The 16,683-nt window shown below is 44.5% G+C and overlaps 1 protein-coding gene across 1 annotated transcript in view; it reads right to left on the reverse strand.

Moving 5' to 3' along the window:
• Window positions 1–452: 452 nt before the first annotated feature.
• LOC115017741 (calsyntenin-2-like) overlaps window positions 453–16,683 on the reverse strand; it is a 124,356-nt gene continuing 108,125 nt past the window's right edge. Inside the window, exons 12-17 of the mRNA XM_029446428.1 lie at window positions 10,978–11,189; window positions 6,647–6,817; window positions 6,419–6,564; window positions 5,368–5,491; window positions 2,377–2,561; window positions 453–2,262 (exon numbers count right to left, since the gene is read on the reverse strand). Coding sequence (XP_029302288.1) covers window positions 2,056–2,262; window positions 2,377–2,561; window positions 5,368–5,491; window positions 6,419–6,564; window positions 6,647–6,817; window positions 10,978–11,189 — 1,045 coding nt within the window. The 3' untranslated portion in view covers window positions 453–2,055. The remainder of the gene's footprint in view (window positions 2,263–2,376; window positions 2,562–5,367; window positions 5,492–6,418; window positions 6,565–6,646; window positions 6,818–10,977; window positions 11,190–16,683) is intronic.

Consider the following 16,683-nt stretch of genomic DNA (forward strand, 5'->3'; position numbering starts at 1 on the left):
CACACTAACCACACCTTGTTTTATCTGCGAGTCACACGCTGCTAAACTTCCTTTAGTTTGTGGATTCTTTGCTACCGAGCGTTGCACACAGACTGGCTTCAGATTAATGCCCTTTCACTTCAAGGTGAAGAAACCTCAAGAGCGACTCTGCTCGCCAAACGCATGTCAGCTCTGATGTAAAGCTGCACCGGGCAGATCCACAATCCTGCACCGAGTGCAGCCGGTGAAGTGGGACTGATGCAGCGTGACATCGTGCCTGCACCTACAGCTCTTTCATTAATGCTGCATTTCATTCAAAGTTAGCAGTTGGAACATGTTCTCACTGGTGAAGTCTCAGTGCATTCTCCTCACAATAATATAATGATATTATTTCCCCACGGGACAGCTAATGTTGCATTAGCTAGCTACATACAGGATATATATATATATATATATATATATATATATATATATATATATATATCCTGTATGTAGCTAGCTAATGCAACATTAGCTAGCTACATACAGTATATAACTACAAACAGTGCACATAACAGTGATGCTGTGGCAGCTTCTAATTAAAGTGCATGCTCTGGAGTTGTGTTTCGGGCCAGCTGATTCATATATTTATATATTTATTTAAGCTTTAATGTTAATTTATTATAGTTTCTATTAAATAATAAAATAAATATATTTGAGCCTTATTATTCTTATCTTCATATCTGTTGTTGTTCATAGTGTTTAGAAGTTTAACCACACAGTATATATTCTATAATATTCTTTATTACATTTAAGTACATTTAAACGATCCTTCTAAAAAAACATTTATGCAATATTTTTATATTAAAAGCACAAACGTATAGAATTATCACATTTATTAAATAACGATTTTGGCCTTTAAAAGTCCGTCAGGGTTTAATGTTGATTTTTGCATCTATTGACTTCTTTAAATTCCAACGTTTAAGTTTCCTTGCAGAACGTTGTAACTGCTCAGCGTTAGTGCAGCATTAACGCCTCGGAGGAGATGGTTCTGTTATTAGTGCGGCTTCCTGTCAGCGAGCTCTCCGTGTTCGGGTCCTCGCTGCTGCGACCACGCCTGAGACTTAAGATCTCATCGCGGACGGGACTCTCTTCTCGCACGCGTCCCTGCTGTGTGATTTGGGTGAACATCTTGCCCAGTGCAGCTTTAAGTGAGGCGGGGGCACATCCACCCTAACAAAGCCAACTGGCGGGTCAGCTGGAATGATGTAGAAACACACAGAGAGGACGGAGGGGTCAGGGCTCAGGGTACATACATGTGACGAGGTGGCATGTGTGCTGTTTACAGGTGGACAGGAGGGTTTCTGGGGGGAGAAAGGTGTTGGGGAGTGGGGTGGGAGGGTCGGGGGTGGGGTTCACCTACTATACTCAATATTTACAAGAAAGGAGTGTATAAAAATGTACAAGGAGACTCCTCCGTCTTTCCCAAAACCCCAGAACTCGGACACCTTTGCTAGTTCACCATGACGACACACAGATCGTGTTTTTTAGGTTTTTTTTGAGTACCATTGAAAATATGCTATTTCTGTAAAATCACCTGGCTTTGCCACGTGGGCTAGAATAAAGACTGATCATTAACATGGAGTATACAAAGAAAAATAGTCACATTCTTTACTTCCTTAAATAAAGACTGTTTTGCATTGGGACATCAGAGATCTCAGAGTGGGACGTGGAGCTGGATGCATGGTGCAGGGTTCCTCCACAACGTGAGGTTCAAACTTTAACTTAAGATCGTAGTTGTGGTGTGTACACTGCGATGGGAGAGAGATAACTCGAGGAGCAGCTGCTTAATTTGGCGAGCTGTCCCTTTAAGACGGATGAAAGTCGTATTATTTCTTATCGGCTGTATAAAACGGGAGGCTAAAGTTAAATCATTGCACTGTTTGTGTTTCAGCGGTCTTCCAGTAGGGGGCGATATTACCTCACTTAGAGCATCAGCATCACATCAAGTCTTTTTGTTTCAACCCTCTGATCGGAGGTTTCAGTATGCACGTGTTGCAGAATGTGTGTGTGTGTGAGTGACTGTGAGTGTGTGTTTCAATAAGATATCGTTGTTTTGTCCCAGTTTTGTCCCTTCTTGCTCGGGCGTTGCATCCTGGGTAGCTGGACGTCCACTTCCTCCTCGCTGTCGTCTGACTCAGCGCTGGTGATGTCATCCTCCTCCTCTTCATCCTCCTCCTCCTCCTCCTCCTCCTCCTCTTCCTCGCTGGCCTCCTCCTCTGCAGCCTGGGGCTCCTGCAGGTTCTGTGGTGAGAAATATTCAGTCGTAAATTCATTTATCCTTTTAGTCTTAATGCAAAAGCAGACATGTGAATGTCCCACATCCCCGCCCCCTCCTCCCACCCCCCGTCCTCCTACCTCCATCGGGTTGACCGTGATGGTCAGAGCCGAGTCGTCCCAGCTCCCGTCCGCCTCTTTAGCCGTCTCTGCCAGCTTGACCTCCTGCTGGTGGGTCAGGTGGAGGCGATAGATGCCCAGCACCACCACCACCACCAGAGCCGCGATGCACATCACAATGACCACGGTGGCGGCGCTTGGCACGGCTGAGAACGAGAAGAGAGAAGAGCGAGGGGTGAGAGAGACGGAAGAGAGAAGTTCACATAAATCCCACACACTTGTTCTATCTTTGGTCTAACACGTTTCGGTCAGAAGTCACCAGACAAGAATAAGTTTCTGTTTTCATACTTTTCACCGGATCCCACACACGTCATGATGCAACTGTATCTTCGCTCCGACGCTCCGACGCTCCGACGCTCCGACGCTCCGCACAGCCCGCTACAACAGCTCCATCAGCTGCAGATCAATCGTTATGTTGCAGCTCTGTTTTCATGGTCCCTTGGATATTGATTGGGAGCATATTGATTCATTTCTTTCTCATGTTATTCAACGCGAGGCCTTTTTAAACTTTGAACAAGATGATTGTGATCTTGAACGTATTGATTCTTTTCTATGATGTAATTCTTTGGCAGTATTCACCGGTTGTCCTCGTGTCACCTGGACACCTGTCAGTCCGTCCATCACTTTCATCCTCGCTGTTGTACCGCTATAACTATTGATTGTCATGACATGTTGAGACATTTATGTTCCACTCGGGATGAATTGTAATAACTGTGAACACTTTGGCTCGTCCACTGAGCTCCGTTCCACCTGCAGAGCCTCTCGTCTGCAGGCTGGGGGGCCACACATGTGATGTTCGGACCAAAACTATTAAGCAGACGACTGGAAATCAAATCCACGTCCGCTGAGTTCGATTTGTCTTTTTGCATTTTACAATAAGTCATATATTTATTTTTTAATAAATTGTGTTGAATCAAACATTAACTTTCATTTCAGTGTCTTTAAGACGACCCGCATTCTTTGACCTTTGACCTTTCCTCTTCTAACCAGGTGTTGGTGTGACAGTAACTTATTAATATTTAAGGTCATTATTATAAAACACTGAACTCTCTCTGCTCAGGCCGGTGCCGTGCAACAGTGTGTGTGTGTGTGTGTGTGTGTGTGTGTGTGTGTGTGTGTGTGTGTGTGTGTGTGTGTGTGTGTGTGTGAAAGGGTGAGCTTTGGATAAAAGAGGTGTTTAAATGCAGCACATTTAGCATTTCAAAATTCTATTTGGTCGATACTTTGGTTTAATGTTTGTTTCTTACCCAAAGAAACGGGCAAGAACAAATCTGATATTCGTGTTTAACCTACAGAGTGTTTGCAATTTCTATAAAAACTGAAGTTGAGTGAAGGTCCCGGTGCACACACACACACACACACACACACACACACACACACACACACACACACACACACACACACACACACACACACACACACACACACACACACGCAGCAGAGATGCATCATCAGCTGTATTTAGAGGCAGAAACACAAAATACATTCAGGGATTTCTCTTGATCTGAAATGTTTCTCTCTCCTGCTCTGATCTCCAGCCGACTGAAATAACACGACTTCTCTGTGCTCTGCCCTCTCCCCACTAGTCTCTGTTGCTGTGTGTGTGTGTGTGTGTGTGTGTGTGTGTGTGTGTGTGTGTGTGTGTGTGTTTAACGAGACTCACAGAGGACTCCTCAGATGATCATTTGATTCAGTCGAGTTCCCTAGATTTTCACACTTAATCCATGGCCTTTGATCTTCCTCGCAGTGAAGCTTCATGCAGCCCCTTAGAGGAACTTGGATGAGTGTTTGGATGCGTGGACACACACACACACACACACACACACACACACACACACACACACACACACACACACACACACTCTCTCTGGCTACTGGACTCTAAGTAGAATCCATTAGAGTCTGATGAATAATTAAATCTGGTGTGTTAGATTAAGACCAGTGTCTCTCCTCCTCACCATGTTCTCTTTACTTCACTCATATGCACCGAGGGAGGGGGGGGGGGGGGGTGTTGAGCCTCGCCGCGCCACCTTCACACTGCGGTTTGTCTCTCGCTGTGTGACAGCAGCAGCCAGATCAACACGACGATAAGCAAACTAGAAAGCGAAACCGAGTGTTCCCTCGGATCCCGGCGTGTTTATCCACGGATGGACAGCGAACATAAAAGCCCGTGCTCGTGTTTTTAATTTCTTTGTGGCTCAGTGGTTAACGAGAAGCTCCTGGGTCGGACTCTCAGCACTTCTCCGTACATCTGTGAAGGTGCACGAGGGCCCACCGGTGATTCGTCATCTCCTGCGTTTATATCCCCCCGAACATGTGTAAACTCATGCATCTCACATCACACCTACAGCAGAGCCTCTCCTCTCATTAATACTCTTTTAATGAACATAGTTCTGGAGTTCATTTACATATCACTCACTTAAAGCAAACACACGAGCATGTGGAAACGTGTGGAGTTTGAGTATCTCTGCTGTAGATGATTAAAAGTGGCTTCCTCCATCACAGCTCTGCTGGTGGCATCTCAGTGTGATGCGACAGGATGTGATATTAATATGCCACCAGATAACAATGTGACAAATGAATCTAATAAATGAGTTGACGCCCATGTCTATGTGATGCATTATAAACTTTAGAACCATCTTACAGCACATATATATATATATATATATATATATATATATATATATATATATATATATATGTGCTATATATAATTATAAGCCACACACATATTTATTATGCTTTATAACATTAATCATTATATAAAGGACTTTATGATGACACATAAGGTCAAGTATCATAATACTTCATAATAGCTGGTCACACTTTAATGCATTATAAACATACTTATCATGTGTTGTATTATGTATATGTATTATAATACTTATAGAATATGTCTGAGTGCTTATAACTGCAGATCATACCACATTATAGATGAAGTGTTGCTCTTACCTGAGCTGTGGCCGGGGTACAGGTCATGGATCATGGAGGGATGGTGGATCACCTGCATGTACTGAGGCGGGGCGACCATGTGATTGACATGCGCCCCCGCGTCTGAACTGTGCAGCACGCTCACCTGGTCGGGAACAGATGAAGCACAAATGAGGATTTTGCAAAGTAACGTTGTACATTCCTCCCACCTGTACGCCGAAACTCGCCTTGACTCATGCAGGTGATATATATTCCAGACAAGAGGGAGGCCGGGAGAAACAGGAAGCTCAACACAGGACATCAGATGCAAACTAAAGTCATCGACACCCTCCAAGGTTCAAACCGTGCGCAGTGAAACATTTTGTTCCCTCAAAGCAAACAGTTTGAATAAGTCCAGACGAGGCGAGCTGCGTGTGAGCAGGGTGTCTGCAGAGGAACGTGCTCACCGAGTTCAGCCGCTGAAGATGCGCTCGAGATAATCACACTGTTCCTAAAAGTGTTCAAGTGTTTGATGCTTTTCTCTTTCCACACGGAGAGTGTGTCGTGTCTCAGTTCATATCGTCCACAAGTCGTTCTTTTGGCCGCTGAGGCTGAAAGTGAAGCTCGTTTTTTAAATGTTCCCTCGAAGCGAAAGTGTTGCCAGACACCTGAGCTGAGTCAGCAAACTCACTCTGCCAGTTCAATCACTTTGGTCCGGTTGGTTGTAAGAAGCAGCTTTGCTATCACTACTTCTGACTCTCATGAGGGATTTTAATGATTTTTGAAAATAGTTTTTGCAAATATGTGCAACGTCATCTGTTGTTGTAAAGCTGCTCGTCAGCCCGCTGGACATTTTCATCCATTATCACTATTTGTATCCCGAGGAGGAGGGTTGGAACTTCAGCGGACTGAAGTTAAGGAACAATCAGCTGCAACTAACACGTATTCACATGATCCATTTCTGTTTCTTTGTGTCGCTCCAACCTGAACCCAAATAATAACGATAATAAACAGCAGCCGATCACACCTGTGCAGCTGGAACCAGCGAATAGAGACATCTCCATCATCACACACACCCGTCCGTCACACTCACCTCCAGGTTGAACTCATTGCTGGTGTAGCGTCCGTTGAGCTCCGAGCAGGTGAGGCGGAACCTCCTCTCCGTCAGCTGTCCGGGCCGCCAGTTATAGTAGCGCACCTGTCGGATCACCTGTTCATAGTTGGACATGGAGTCCACACCTGTGGGGAGATGAGGACATACGTGAATCTAAGGGAAACACTGCATGTATACACTTTGGTGATGGTGACCGTGGTAACCTACCATATATGGACATGCCAGAGGTGGAGTTAGTGGCGTCGAGGTGTTTTCCGAGCAGAGTGCTTCTCTGCAGTTGAAGGGACTCCTCCTCGGGCCTCAGCTCGTCTCCCAACACCAGCACATCACAGTAGTCCAAGTTATGAATGATCTCCTCCAGCACCCCGGGGTGACCTGCTGCACATTAACACACACACACACACACACACACACACACACACACACACACACACACACACACACACACACACAGGGCTGTAACTTTGCTCCTCACCTCATTCGGTTATTCTTTTTAAACACGAGGAACCGTGCCCGCAGTACAACCTGGATCTGAGGTCAGTTTGAACTTCTCGCTCCTAATGAACTGTTTTCTTGGAAACTCATGTTTATGCTCCTCCGCGTGCTTACATACGTTCTCATCCCACTAACTGACCACGTTCAGATAAATCCAATGCAACACGACCGGTGTGAAGCTCGTGACGTCTAATTGCTGTCGCTGTGTGACAAAAGCCCTGAACACTTTGAAGAACCATAACTCACACAGGACACAACACACCTGCTTCTACACCCGGGCTCCAATTATTCCTCAACTCTCTGAACACAGAGTCGGGGAGCTGCTGTGGTAACAAGTCCCCTCAGACAGCCGCCATCACAGCAGTGCTGGGTGTTCGACAGTCTGCTAAGCACTAGCCTCCGCAGCTACACCGCCTTCTCCCTCACTGTACGCTCTCTGGGGAGGACACTGGCTATGCCCGTTTAACGGCTTCCCAATGGAGAAAGACAGATATGTGGTGTGTGTGTGTGTGTGTGTGTGTGTGTGTGTGTGTGTGTGTGTGTGTGTGTGTGTGTGTGTGTGTGTAGGGGTCTCTGGGGAGAGGCAGAGTGATGAGGTGGAGAAGAGGAAGAGTGAGCACAACAAGTAGAAATAAAGTTGTTTGCCTTCAGTGTTCAGGAGATTACAGGGAACACTAGCTTGTTGCTTTTTAGACTGTTAGCTTATTGTGTTGGTTGAACAGCTAGCAGGTTCCACACAACAGCAGGGCTGCTGCATGAAAACATTAGCAGCTAGCAGGTTCCACAAGGCAGCAGGGTGCTGCATGAAAACATTAGCAGCTAGCAGGTTCCACACAACAGCAGGGCGCTGCATGAAAACATTAGCAGCTAGCAGGTTCCACACAACAGCAGGGCGCTGCATGAAAACATTAGCAGCTAGCAGGTTCCACACAAAAACCAAACTTGAAAATTGACAGACAACAAAGGAAAGACATTATTATTATATCTTTAAGTTCCTTTTCACTCAAACAAGTGTTTTTACACCTTTCTTGAGCCAAGGCACATTTTCTACATACATTTATTTTTACAAAATGAGACATTATAATGCATTAGTCTCTCAGTGTATTTATTCTCACTCAGTGTGAAACCTGGGACTGTTTATTTCTTATATTTTCTAAAACAACTCTTGGATGTCTGCAGACGTCATCAATACGTCTGCCAGTGTAATCTGAGAGAGGGACTTTAGCTACTTCTCGTCAGGGCCGAGCGTCTCATTTATACTTTGCAGGCAGGCGGTGTTAATGTCTCTGCACAGTGATTAGTCACTTAGTCACTTAGTCACTTTGATTAGGCTACGAGTTCAGCTACCACGTAGCTTTGAGAGCTCTCGCAGACGCCGTCGGAGTCGGTGCGGTCGGATCCCCGGGGAAAGTAGATCCAAACGAAAGATAACTTTCAGCTGTATTGTCTTCATCGCTGTTGTACGTCTTGGCACCGACACCTCTCGCTATTGTCTTTAATTAACAAGGTCATTATTGCGCCACCTACTGACATGGAAGAGTATTTAATGCCACCTGGTGGCCTAAAAATGACACTGCAATGTCAATTATGTTGTGAGGGAAACATATTCTCACAGATGACATTATTTTATGGTTTGTAATCATAGACCGGTCGGACATTGGGATGGATCAAACAAACTCAAGGACTTTAACAGCTCTTCATGTCCCGTCTGAAACCAAAAGTCACAATTTATTTATGTAACTTAAATAACGTGACAATTGAACTTATTTCAGCCAAACCTGAAACCAATGCTGGAAATGTAATTGAGGATGCAGTTGAGTTGTATGGAAATGTAGTTTAGGAGCAGACAGGGTTCCCTGATGATGTCTAAAAAGCAACTATGGAGGGAAGTTAAATACAGTCAATATAAAACATAACGTCCCAAATGTGCAAAACGCATTCTGTTACCTGTTGAATGGCAGCAAAGAGAGATGTTATCACTATAGCTGTCAACTAACTTTATCAATCAATGTCTTGATTGTTTCATTGTTTTCAGACTATTTGCAGATGCTGTTGAGTCACACTTACTTCCCCCGCTGACGTGAATGAATGAAGAACTGAATAAAGTACAACAGCTGACACAAGCTAGTGCAGAGTGCAGGACTGTCTCAGGAACGCTTTGTGTGCAGCCTGATCTTACAGCTACAGCGTGGGTGGGATGGAGATAGAAGATGGAGCACGGCTCCCTAGAAAGAATTACTAAGAAAAGAAGAGAGATGAAGAGAGGCTGGGACAGACACTGAAATAGAAGCTGAAGAAACATCTTGAAAGCAGCAGAGGAAAAATGACCATTGAAGCAAATGTGTAAAAAAACGTTACGCGTTAAAGATGAGAGAGAATGGACGACCTTGTCGTTGAGTAAAGGCATCGGTGCGAGGCAGAGGCTGTAGTAGGAGATGGATATGGGAGCGAGGCGGTGCTGAGCAGGCTCAATAAAAAGACAAATGAATGACAGACGATGCAGAGAAGAGGGCGAGGGGCTGATTAACGCCGTCCAAAAGAAACCTACTACATGCCCTGCAAAAGAAATGTGATTCATCTGGAATCCTTTAAGCCCCGAGTGAAGGCGAGATCTGCTCATTATGGAACTTCATCGTGCCTCCCTCTCCCACGCACTCTCTCTCCTCATCGCTCTTACTTTTCTATTTTTTTCCATTTCTGTGTCTTTCTCTGGCTTTCAGCTAATCTCGTTCCCCCAGCTGCAGTGTCTATTTCACCAGCAGAAAGAGCTCCACCGACTCCTGAAAGCAATGCCGCTTTCTGCTTTTCTTCCCTTCGCCACCGCATTACACACAATGGAGGGTTAAAACCTCCCTTTCGCTCCGCTTATCTCCTACTAATTGGCTGCGAGCGGCGGCGGCCGGGGGCCGAGCCAAGCCGGGCTTGTTCCTGACTCGGTGGCTAGATCGTTGGACGTGACAAGAGCTGCTGGGATTTAAATGTCACACTCATTTGGTGACTGGTCAAGGCAGTGGGACCCTTAACCGAGAAGGCGGAGGTCTTACTCGGCGGGAGGGGGGTCTGCAGTCACATGAAGACAGATAGGAGAGTGGAGGGACTCAACATGCTGGTGAAGCCAGCAGAGCTGCACGGAGCAGAAGATGATACAGCTGGATGTGCAAACCAGCGGTACAGTTACTCAAGTATTGTTCTCGTGCTGCATTTTAAATGTTCAGTTCTTCCATGTGATGCTACTTTTAACTTACTCCACTACCAACTGCGAAAAGCGAGATGCAATACAAGAACTGGACACCAGAGTCCAAGATGGCCCCCAATCACTTGTATGAATATGATTGCACTTGGAAGTGTTACATCACATTACAGTTCAGCTGATGCTTTTGACCAAAGCAACGTACAAAATGTGCAAACAATCATGAGTTCTTGCAGAACAACAAATAAATACTTCAAATAAGTCAGTTTGAAGTACAACATACAGAAACAATAGAATGCAAATAGCTATAAACAAGCCAAACTTAATACAAGTGCAACATACAAAGAACAGTTCATTTGTTTTCTTCATTCGCCGAGGTGCAGTCGAAACAATGTTGTCTAAAGGGAAATGGTTTTTCGACAGCAGGGGGATTTTAATTTGGCCAATGGGGTAAAGTGACAACAAGGCCAATAGAGAGTGATCGGCGTTCACTCTCCATTGGCCTTGTTGTCACTTTACCCAAGGTAAGGTGCGGCTCGTATGCCAACGGTAGAGTTTAGCAGTGCGAGAGCAAAAGCACAACTTTTGTTTTCTTGAGTTTGCGATGCGTGCAGATGTACCAGATGAAAGAAATGCTTTCTCTGAAGGTCTGTTGTGGTAGACAGGTGGCAGTGCAGCGCTGAGGGACCTCATGAATGAGTGAACACATTATCAATATGATAAACTGCTGAAAGATTTAGTCAAGACAGATTTCTACCTGCAGGGAGGTACCTATCTCCCACTGTGTGAGGAACACTCGCTGGGTAGGTCCCCTGTAGGCACAGATGTTCCCCCCGCGTGTGACAGTCCTCACCTGTGTGATGTGCAGTGGCGTCTGCCCTGGTGACTGTGCTGATGATGTGGAGGTCCTGGAACAGAGCTGTGCCTCCTGTCGCTCGGAGGTCAGAGGCCGGCCGGTTCAGTCTCTCCACTCCGGTGATGGTTATCCGGGGCTCACTGGGCTGCAGCACCATCACCACCGCGTCGATGTCTGGGATGGTGATGCAAGTGTCTTCTCCAAAACACCTGGAGAGGTGAAGAAAGGCAGGAGAGTTAGAGCGGGTTGGCAGACGGATGTGTGACTAGCATCAGATGCAGCTCTAATGTGAAGGCTGCGTAAAACTCCTAACATACAGTGTCATGCATGTGCTTCTGGTGATTTCCAGGTCAAAAGACGACATAGTGTAGTTATGACTTGCTTCATATTTGAATACAATCTTTCACATACCGTTGAAACAAGTTACAGAGATGTCAAAACACTTTAAACTAAATTTATCCCAGTTTTAAAGAATTTGCTTGAAATTCAAATAAAAAGAACTCCGAGTAAAACCACGAGCAGTTTCCCCCCTTTAGCTGTCTTGATGCTATGCTAACCTTATCTCCTGCTAGCCTCATATAGCGTGCAGAAAGTGGAATCAGAAATCATAAGAAAGTAAGTGCAGGCTGAAGTGCAACGTTTCACTGGAGACTAATATGACTGAAAGCTCTCACGACACCATGACATTGACTACAATCTTCCTCACACACCACGTCTGCCATGTCTAAATTGGGCTTTGTGAGTGTCGAGTGCATTTCTTTATTTTCCTCCTGATTTCACTTAACATGGTTGACCCCTGTTCAGTGAAGAGAAGGTCTTATACAAGGACCCTCCACTGCACCGCACCAAAGGGTGACAGCGGGCACAGACGAGCACTTGGGGACATTTTTATAAAATATCTCTGTTCCTAAGTAACAAGAACACCTATACAGCGTCAGAAGATAGAAGAATGGAACATTACCAGCAGCTAGTTGATCAATACAACAACAGGAACTCTTAGCTGCACTGAAAGCTGATAAATCTGGAGCGCAGGGCGTGCAGTTGTTCAGGGGGAAACGCTCTGGCAGTTGTTAGGCAGCAGACACAGACCTACAGCAGTGTGCCCGCTGTGCTTTCATGCGTGCACGCCTGCTTCCCTGCCTCCCTGCGTGCCTGTCAGCGTGTGCTAGCATGTGTCTAAATGCACAGCATCCACTGGCAACCTTTAATAGACGGACACGTATCGGCTCTGTAGGACTCGAGATAGCTGGCTGTGTGCAGACAACACAAAGATCTGACTCACAGACGTTCTGATGCGTCTGCTGATACACACAACGTAAAGACGGCAGATTACACATCAATCAAATGCAAAACAAGAGACATTAAAATGAGAAAAGGACAGAAGAGAGAGAGGGGGGGATGATGGGGGTGGAGTGGATGGCTGTGTAAGCCGTGAAAGCTGAACAAACAACCCGATTTTTGTTTTTACATTTCATTGAAGGCCTTTCAGGCACACAAACATCTGTCAGTGGGAGGGACATCAATGCTCTCCCGTCTGCAGCTCTGCAGCCAGCAGAGAATCATAACAAGCTTATTTCCTGCAGACCTGGGCTTTAAGATTTCAGCTGCTTTGCATCCTGGGTTTTTTTTGTCACCTACATTCTGACATAGACAATGCTGCAATGCATAAATCCATATGATGAATCCACATATGTTTCCTCATCTCTAGCTGGCTCGTTTTTTTTACATTTCTATGAATAGAATTAGAAAAAGTGAAAGGAAATGTCAGTAAGAAGGAGCCGGTCTGAACGTCAAAGCAGAGCGTTTAAAAAGTGACTTTGCATACGGGATGCGGACGAGAGGTTTTTGTAAGATATTTGCTTAGCGTGACTTCCAATACACAACGTCTCATCCGTGCACAACGTTACTGTTGTGGTTGTACGAGCCAGGGACGAGTCATGAACAGACTTTTCATGACTTTTTATGACTTTCTATACTATGACTTTTTTAGATGTAGTAAACTACGACTTTTTAAATAGTTTTTGTTTTTAAAAGTACTGTATAATAACCTTTTATGACATTATTGTGACTTTATTATGACATACCATATTCTGACCTTTTAGGGCATACTAGATGACTTATGTATGACATACTATACTACGTTTTTCTCATGACATTTTTAATAAAATACATAATAAGAGTCTAATATAAACGTGTCCCAAATAGGTAAATAAAGAGAAATCCACTCCTCACACTGCACTACACTGGAGACTTAAGACTCTTTGTCATTGTGTCATCACTTGTACATATAGAGTTCCTGTTGTTAGCAGGAAGTGTGTGCAAGCCAAGGATTCTTCTTCTTCATTCAGCTGAAGGATGTTTAGAGGACACTGACCTGAGAGTGCAAACATCGGACGCTCAGTGTTCAGACTCACACTCTGTAACAGCGTCGGCAGATAATATATAAAGCTACAGGGAGCGAGTTCACAGAGAATAAAGTGTTTGTATAAAGTCTAAATGAATCTGCTGCATTGCACTTATTTTGTGACGCTTTGGTTCTTTCTAAGGAAGTGAACAATAGTATAATGTACAAACAAGTATAGAATTTAAATAAATATTGGATCCTAAAACTTAAGGACATCCTTAAGTGAAAGTCTGAAAGAAGGAAGTAGAAGAGTCAAAGTTTGAATCAAAGATATGAATCACCAGGAATCATCATTTTGAAACAATATCTAATAGCAATTATTTTTTAAATGTTATTGCAATTATTAGTGCGATATGATTCATGATATTGGAGGGAATAATCGTCTTTGCGTCATTATTTTAATATTCATAAAAAATATATTTTTAAATGTCATTTTTAGTGAAGATCTGCAACAAACAAATATTTTTTTCTAACACCGAAGAATACGACTTGAGGGCCGGAACGTACCACAAAACTTAAAGCAGAATTAATATGAGTAGTTTGACGCTTTTAACAAATATTCGGGAGACAGACACCCTCTCCACATTTAAGAGTAGGCTAAAGACTTTCCTCTCTGATAAAGCTTATAGTTAGGGCTGGCTCAGGCTTGCCTTGGATCAGCTCCTAGTTATGCTGCTATAGGCTTAGACTGCCGGGGGACACCTCCCTGCTCTCTTCCTCTCTCCCCCCCTCCCTCTCTTCTTCTCCCTCTCTATCTGTATGCATTTATGTAAATGTATGTTACTAACTCATCATCCGGGGCATCATCCCCAGAGTTTCTGTGTCTCATGTGGCAGGTTGCCTCTGATAAAGTTTACGTCAGGATCATGAATCGTGGCTGCGCCTGCTGCCCTGGTCCTGCTGGACACCGGGAAGCCTTATTGACATTTTCCTGGATTCATCCAAACTTTCTCTTTTTCAACACATCATCATTTCTGCCAAATGTTGTATTTGTACTATGTTGTTTATCCTGTACACACGACATCTATTGCACTGTCTGTCCGTCCTGGGAGAGGGATCCCTCCTCAGTCTCTCCCTGAGGTTTCTAACATGTTCCTCCTTTAATTATGGGGTTTCTTTTAGGAAGTTTTTCTTTGTTCGATGTGAGGGTCCAAGGACAGAGGGTCTAATGACAGAGGGTCTAAGGACAGAGGGTCCAAGGACAGAGGGTCTGAGGACAGAGGGTCTAAGGACAGAGGGTGTAAGGACAGAGGGTGTAAGGACAGAGGGTGTAAGGACAGAGGGTCTAATGACAGAGGGTCTAAGGACAGAGGGTCCAAGGACAGAGGGTCTGAGGACAGAGGGTCCAAGGACAGAGGGTCTAAAGACAGAGGGTCTGAGGACATAGGGTCTAAGGACAGAGGGTCTAAGGACAGAGGGTCTAAGGACAGAGGGTCTAAGGACAGAGGGTCTAAAGACAGAGGGTCTGAGGACAGAGGGTCTGAGGACAGAGGGTCTAAAGACAGAGGGTCTAAGGACAGAAGGTCTGAGGACAGAGGGTCTAAGGACAGAGGGTCTAAAGACAGAGGGTCTAAGGACAGAGGGTCTGAGGACAGAGGGTGTCGTATCCTGTACAGTCTGTAAAGCACAAATGACAAATGTATCATTTGTGATATTGGGCTGTATAAATAAATTTGATTTGATTTGATAAAGTGCCTCTTGTGATTTAAATATTGAATGAATTATTGAATTAATCCATTTAGTTCTTTAGATCAAACGTAAAGTTTCCTGGCTTTAACTCATCTGCTGGATTAAAATCCCTGAAACATCTCCTGATTGCTGGACGGATGGAAACGTGACTATTGTCTCTAATCCTCTGCAGTCCGAGGCCTCAGTTTGAGACGAGGGGGCATCGTGTAATCTCTCCTTCTCTTCCTGACCTCAGTGGTGTGTCTGTTCGCTGCTCGGGCACTAAGCCATTGTTGTGAGCAGTGAGAGATACAAACTCAGTGACGCAGGGAGAAGGCTCCTGCGTGGGCCTGCCGAGCAACACAAGAAGTACCTGGAGCCAGTCCAACTTAATTATAAAGAAATATGACAAGGGAGCCTGAAATGGCTGTTGCAGAGAACAGCGGCGGTTACTTTTATTTCCTCAAGTCCTGCAGTAATCGCAGTTATTAGTCAACAGCACGAAACAAATGTAATCGCATTTGGCGGAATTAATTAACATCTCTGTTTATTTGCGAGGAGTGATACTGTCAGGGTGTGTGTGTGTGTGTGTGTGTGTGTGTGTGTGTGTGTGTGTGTGTGTGTGTGTGTGTGTGTGCGTGGGTTCAACACTTGCTGACGTGTCATGGCAGGAGGCCATGTTTCAGGCTCAGTGAAATGAACTCGGTAGAAGAGAATCTTTTCTGCTGGTGTGTGTTCTGGATGAAGCACTAAAACAACTAATTGGAAGTTTAATCACCCGTGTATTAACAAGACTATACACACAGATAAACACAAGCTGCACACACAGTCTCTATGGCTCACACACTAACACACACACACAACAGGAAGACCATGCAACATGTTGAGCAACAACATAAGTCCTGGATGTTTCTTTATGTTCTCAGAGGTGTTACTCATACGGCTCACTTTATTTCCCCTGAGCTAAGCTGCGTAGAATAAATATAACATTTAAAATATTAGGATATTAAGGTCTCTCTGACACGACCGAACTTATTTACTGTGTTTATCACACATTTTACTTCTGAATTATGATTCACGTAGTGCTGGAGTACAAAGAGCCAAAAATATCCTTCATACAAACCCTCCTGAATGCTTCTCATAAAATCTATTCGTCTTTTAATCAGACAGATTTACTGTCTCTGCTCTTTTGCTAATACGCCAGTAATGGCATTTTCTTTCAGTAGCAGCAAGTTAGCTTTTGTAAGTTCATATGAAAATGCACGTGCAGTTTGTCACGTGTCGCAGCAGGTTACATATTAAACAAACCTTGATTAAGAAGCACATTCACAGCCAAGACAACCAGCTGATGTTTGTCAGATATTTTTAATTGTCACACAGGAACACAGGAAGTTAACAACAGCTCAGTTGCATTAAATGTCCTTATAAGCTGCAGCATGCACAATATTTAATACATGTATTAAATACATGTATCAGCTATCAAGCTCCTCTCCAGTGGAACCAGCTTCCAGTTTGTGTTCAGGAGGCAGACACACTCTCCACATTTAAGAGTAGGCTAAAGACTTTCCTTTTTGATAAAGCTTATAGTTAGGGCTGGCTCAGGTTTGCCCTGGATCAGCCCCTAGTTATGC

This window comes from Cottoperca gobio, chromosome 13 (assembly GCF_900634415.1).
Source record: "Cottoperca gobio chromosome 13, fCotGob3.1, whole genome shotgun sequence".
Taxonomy (NCBI): Eukaryota; Metazoa; Chordata; class Actinopteri; order Perciformes; family Bovichtidae; genus Cottoperca; species Cottoperca gobio.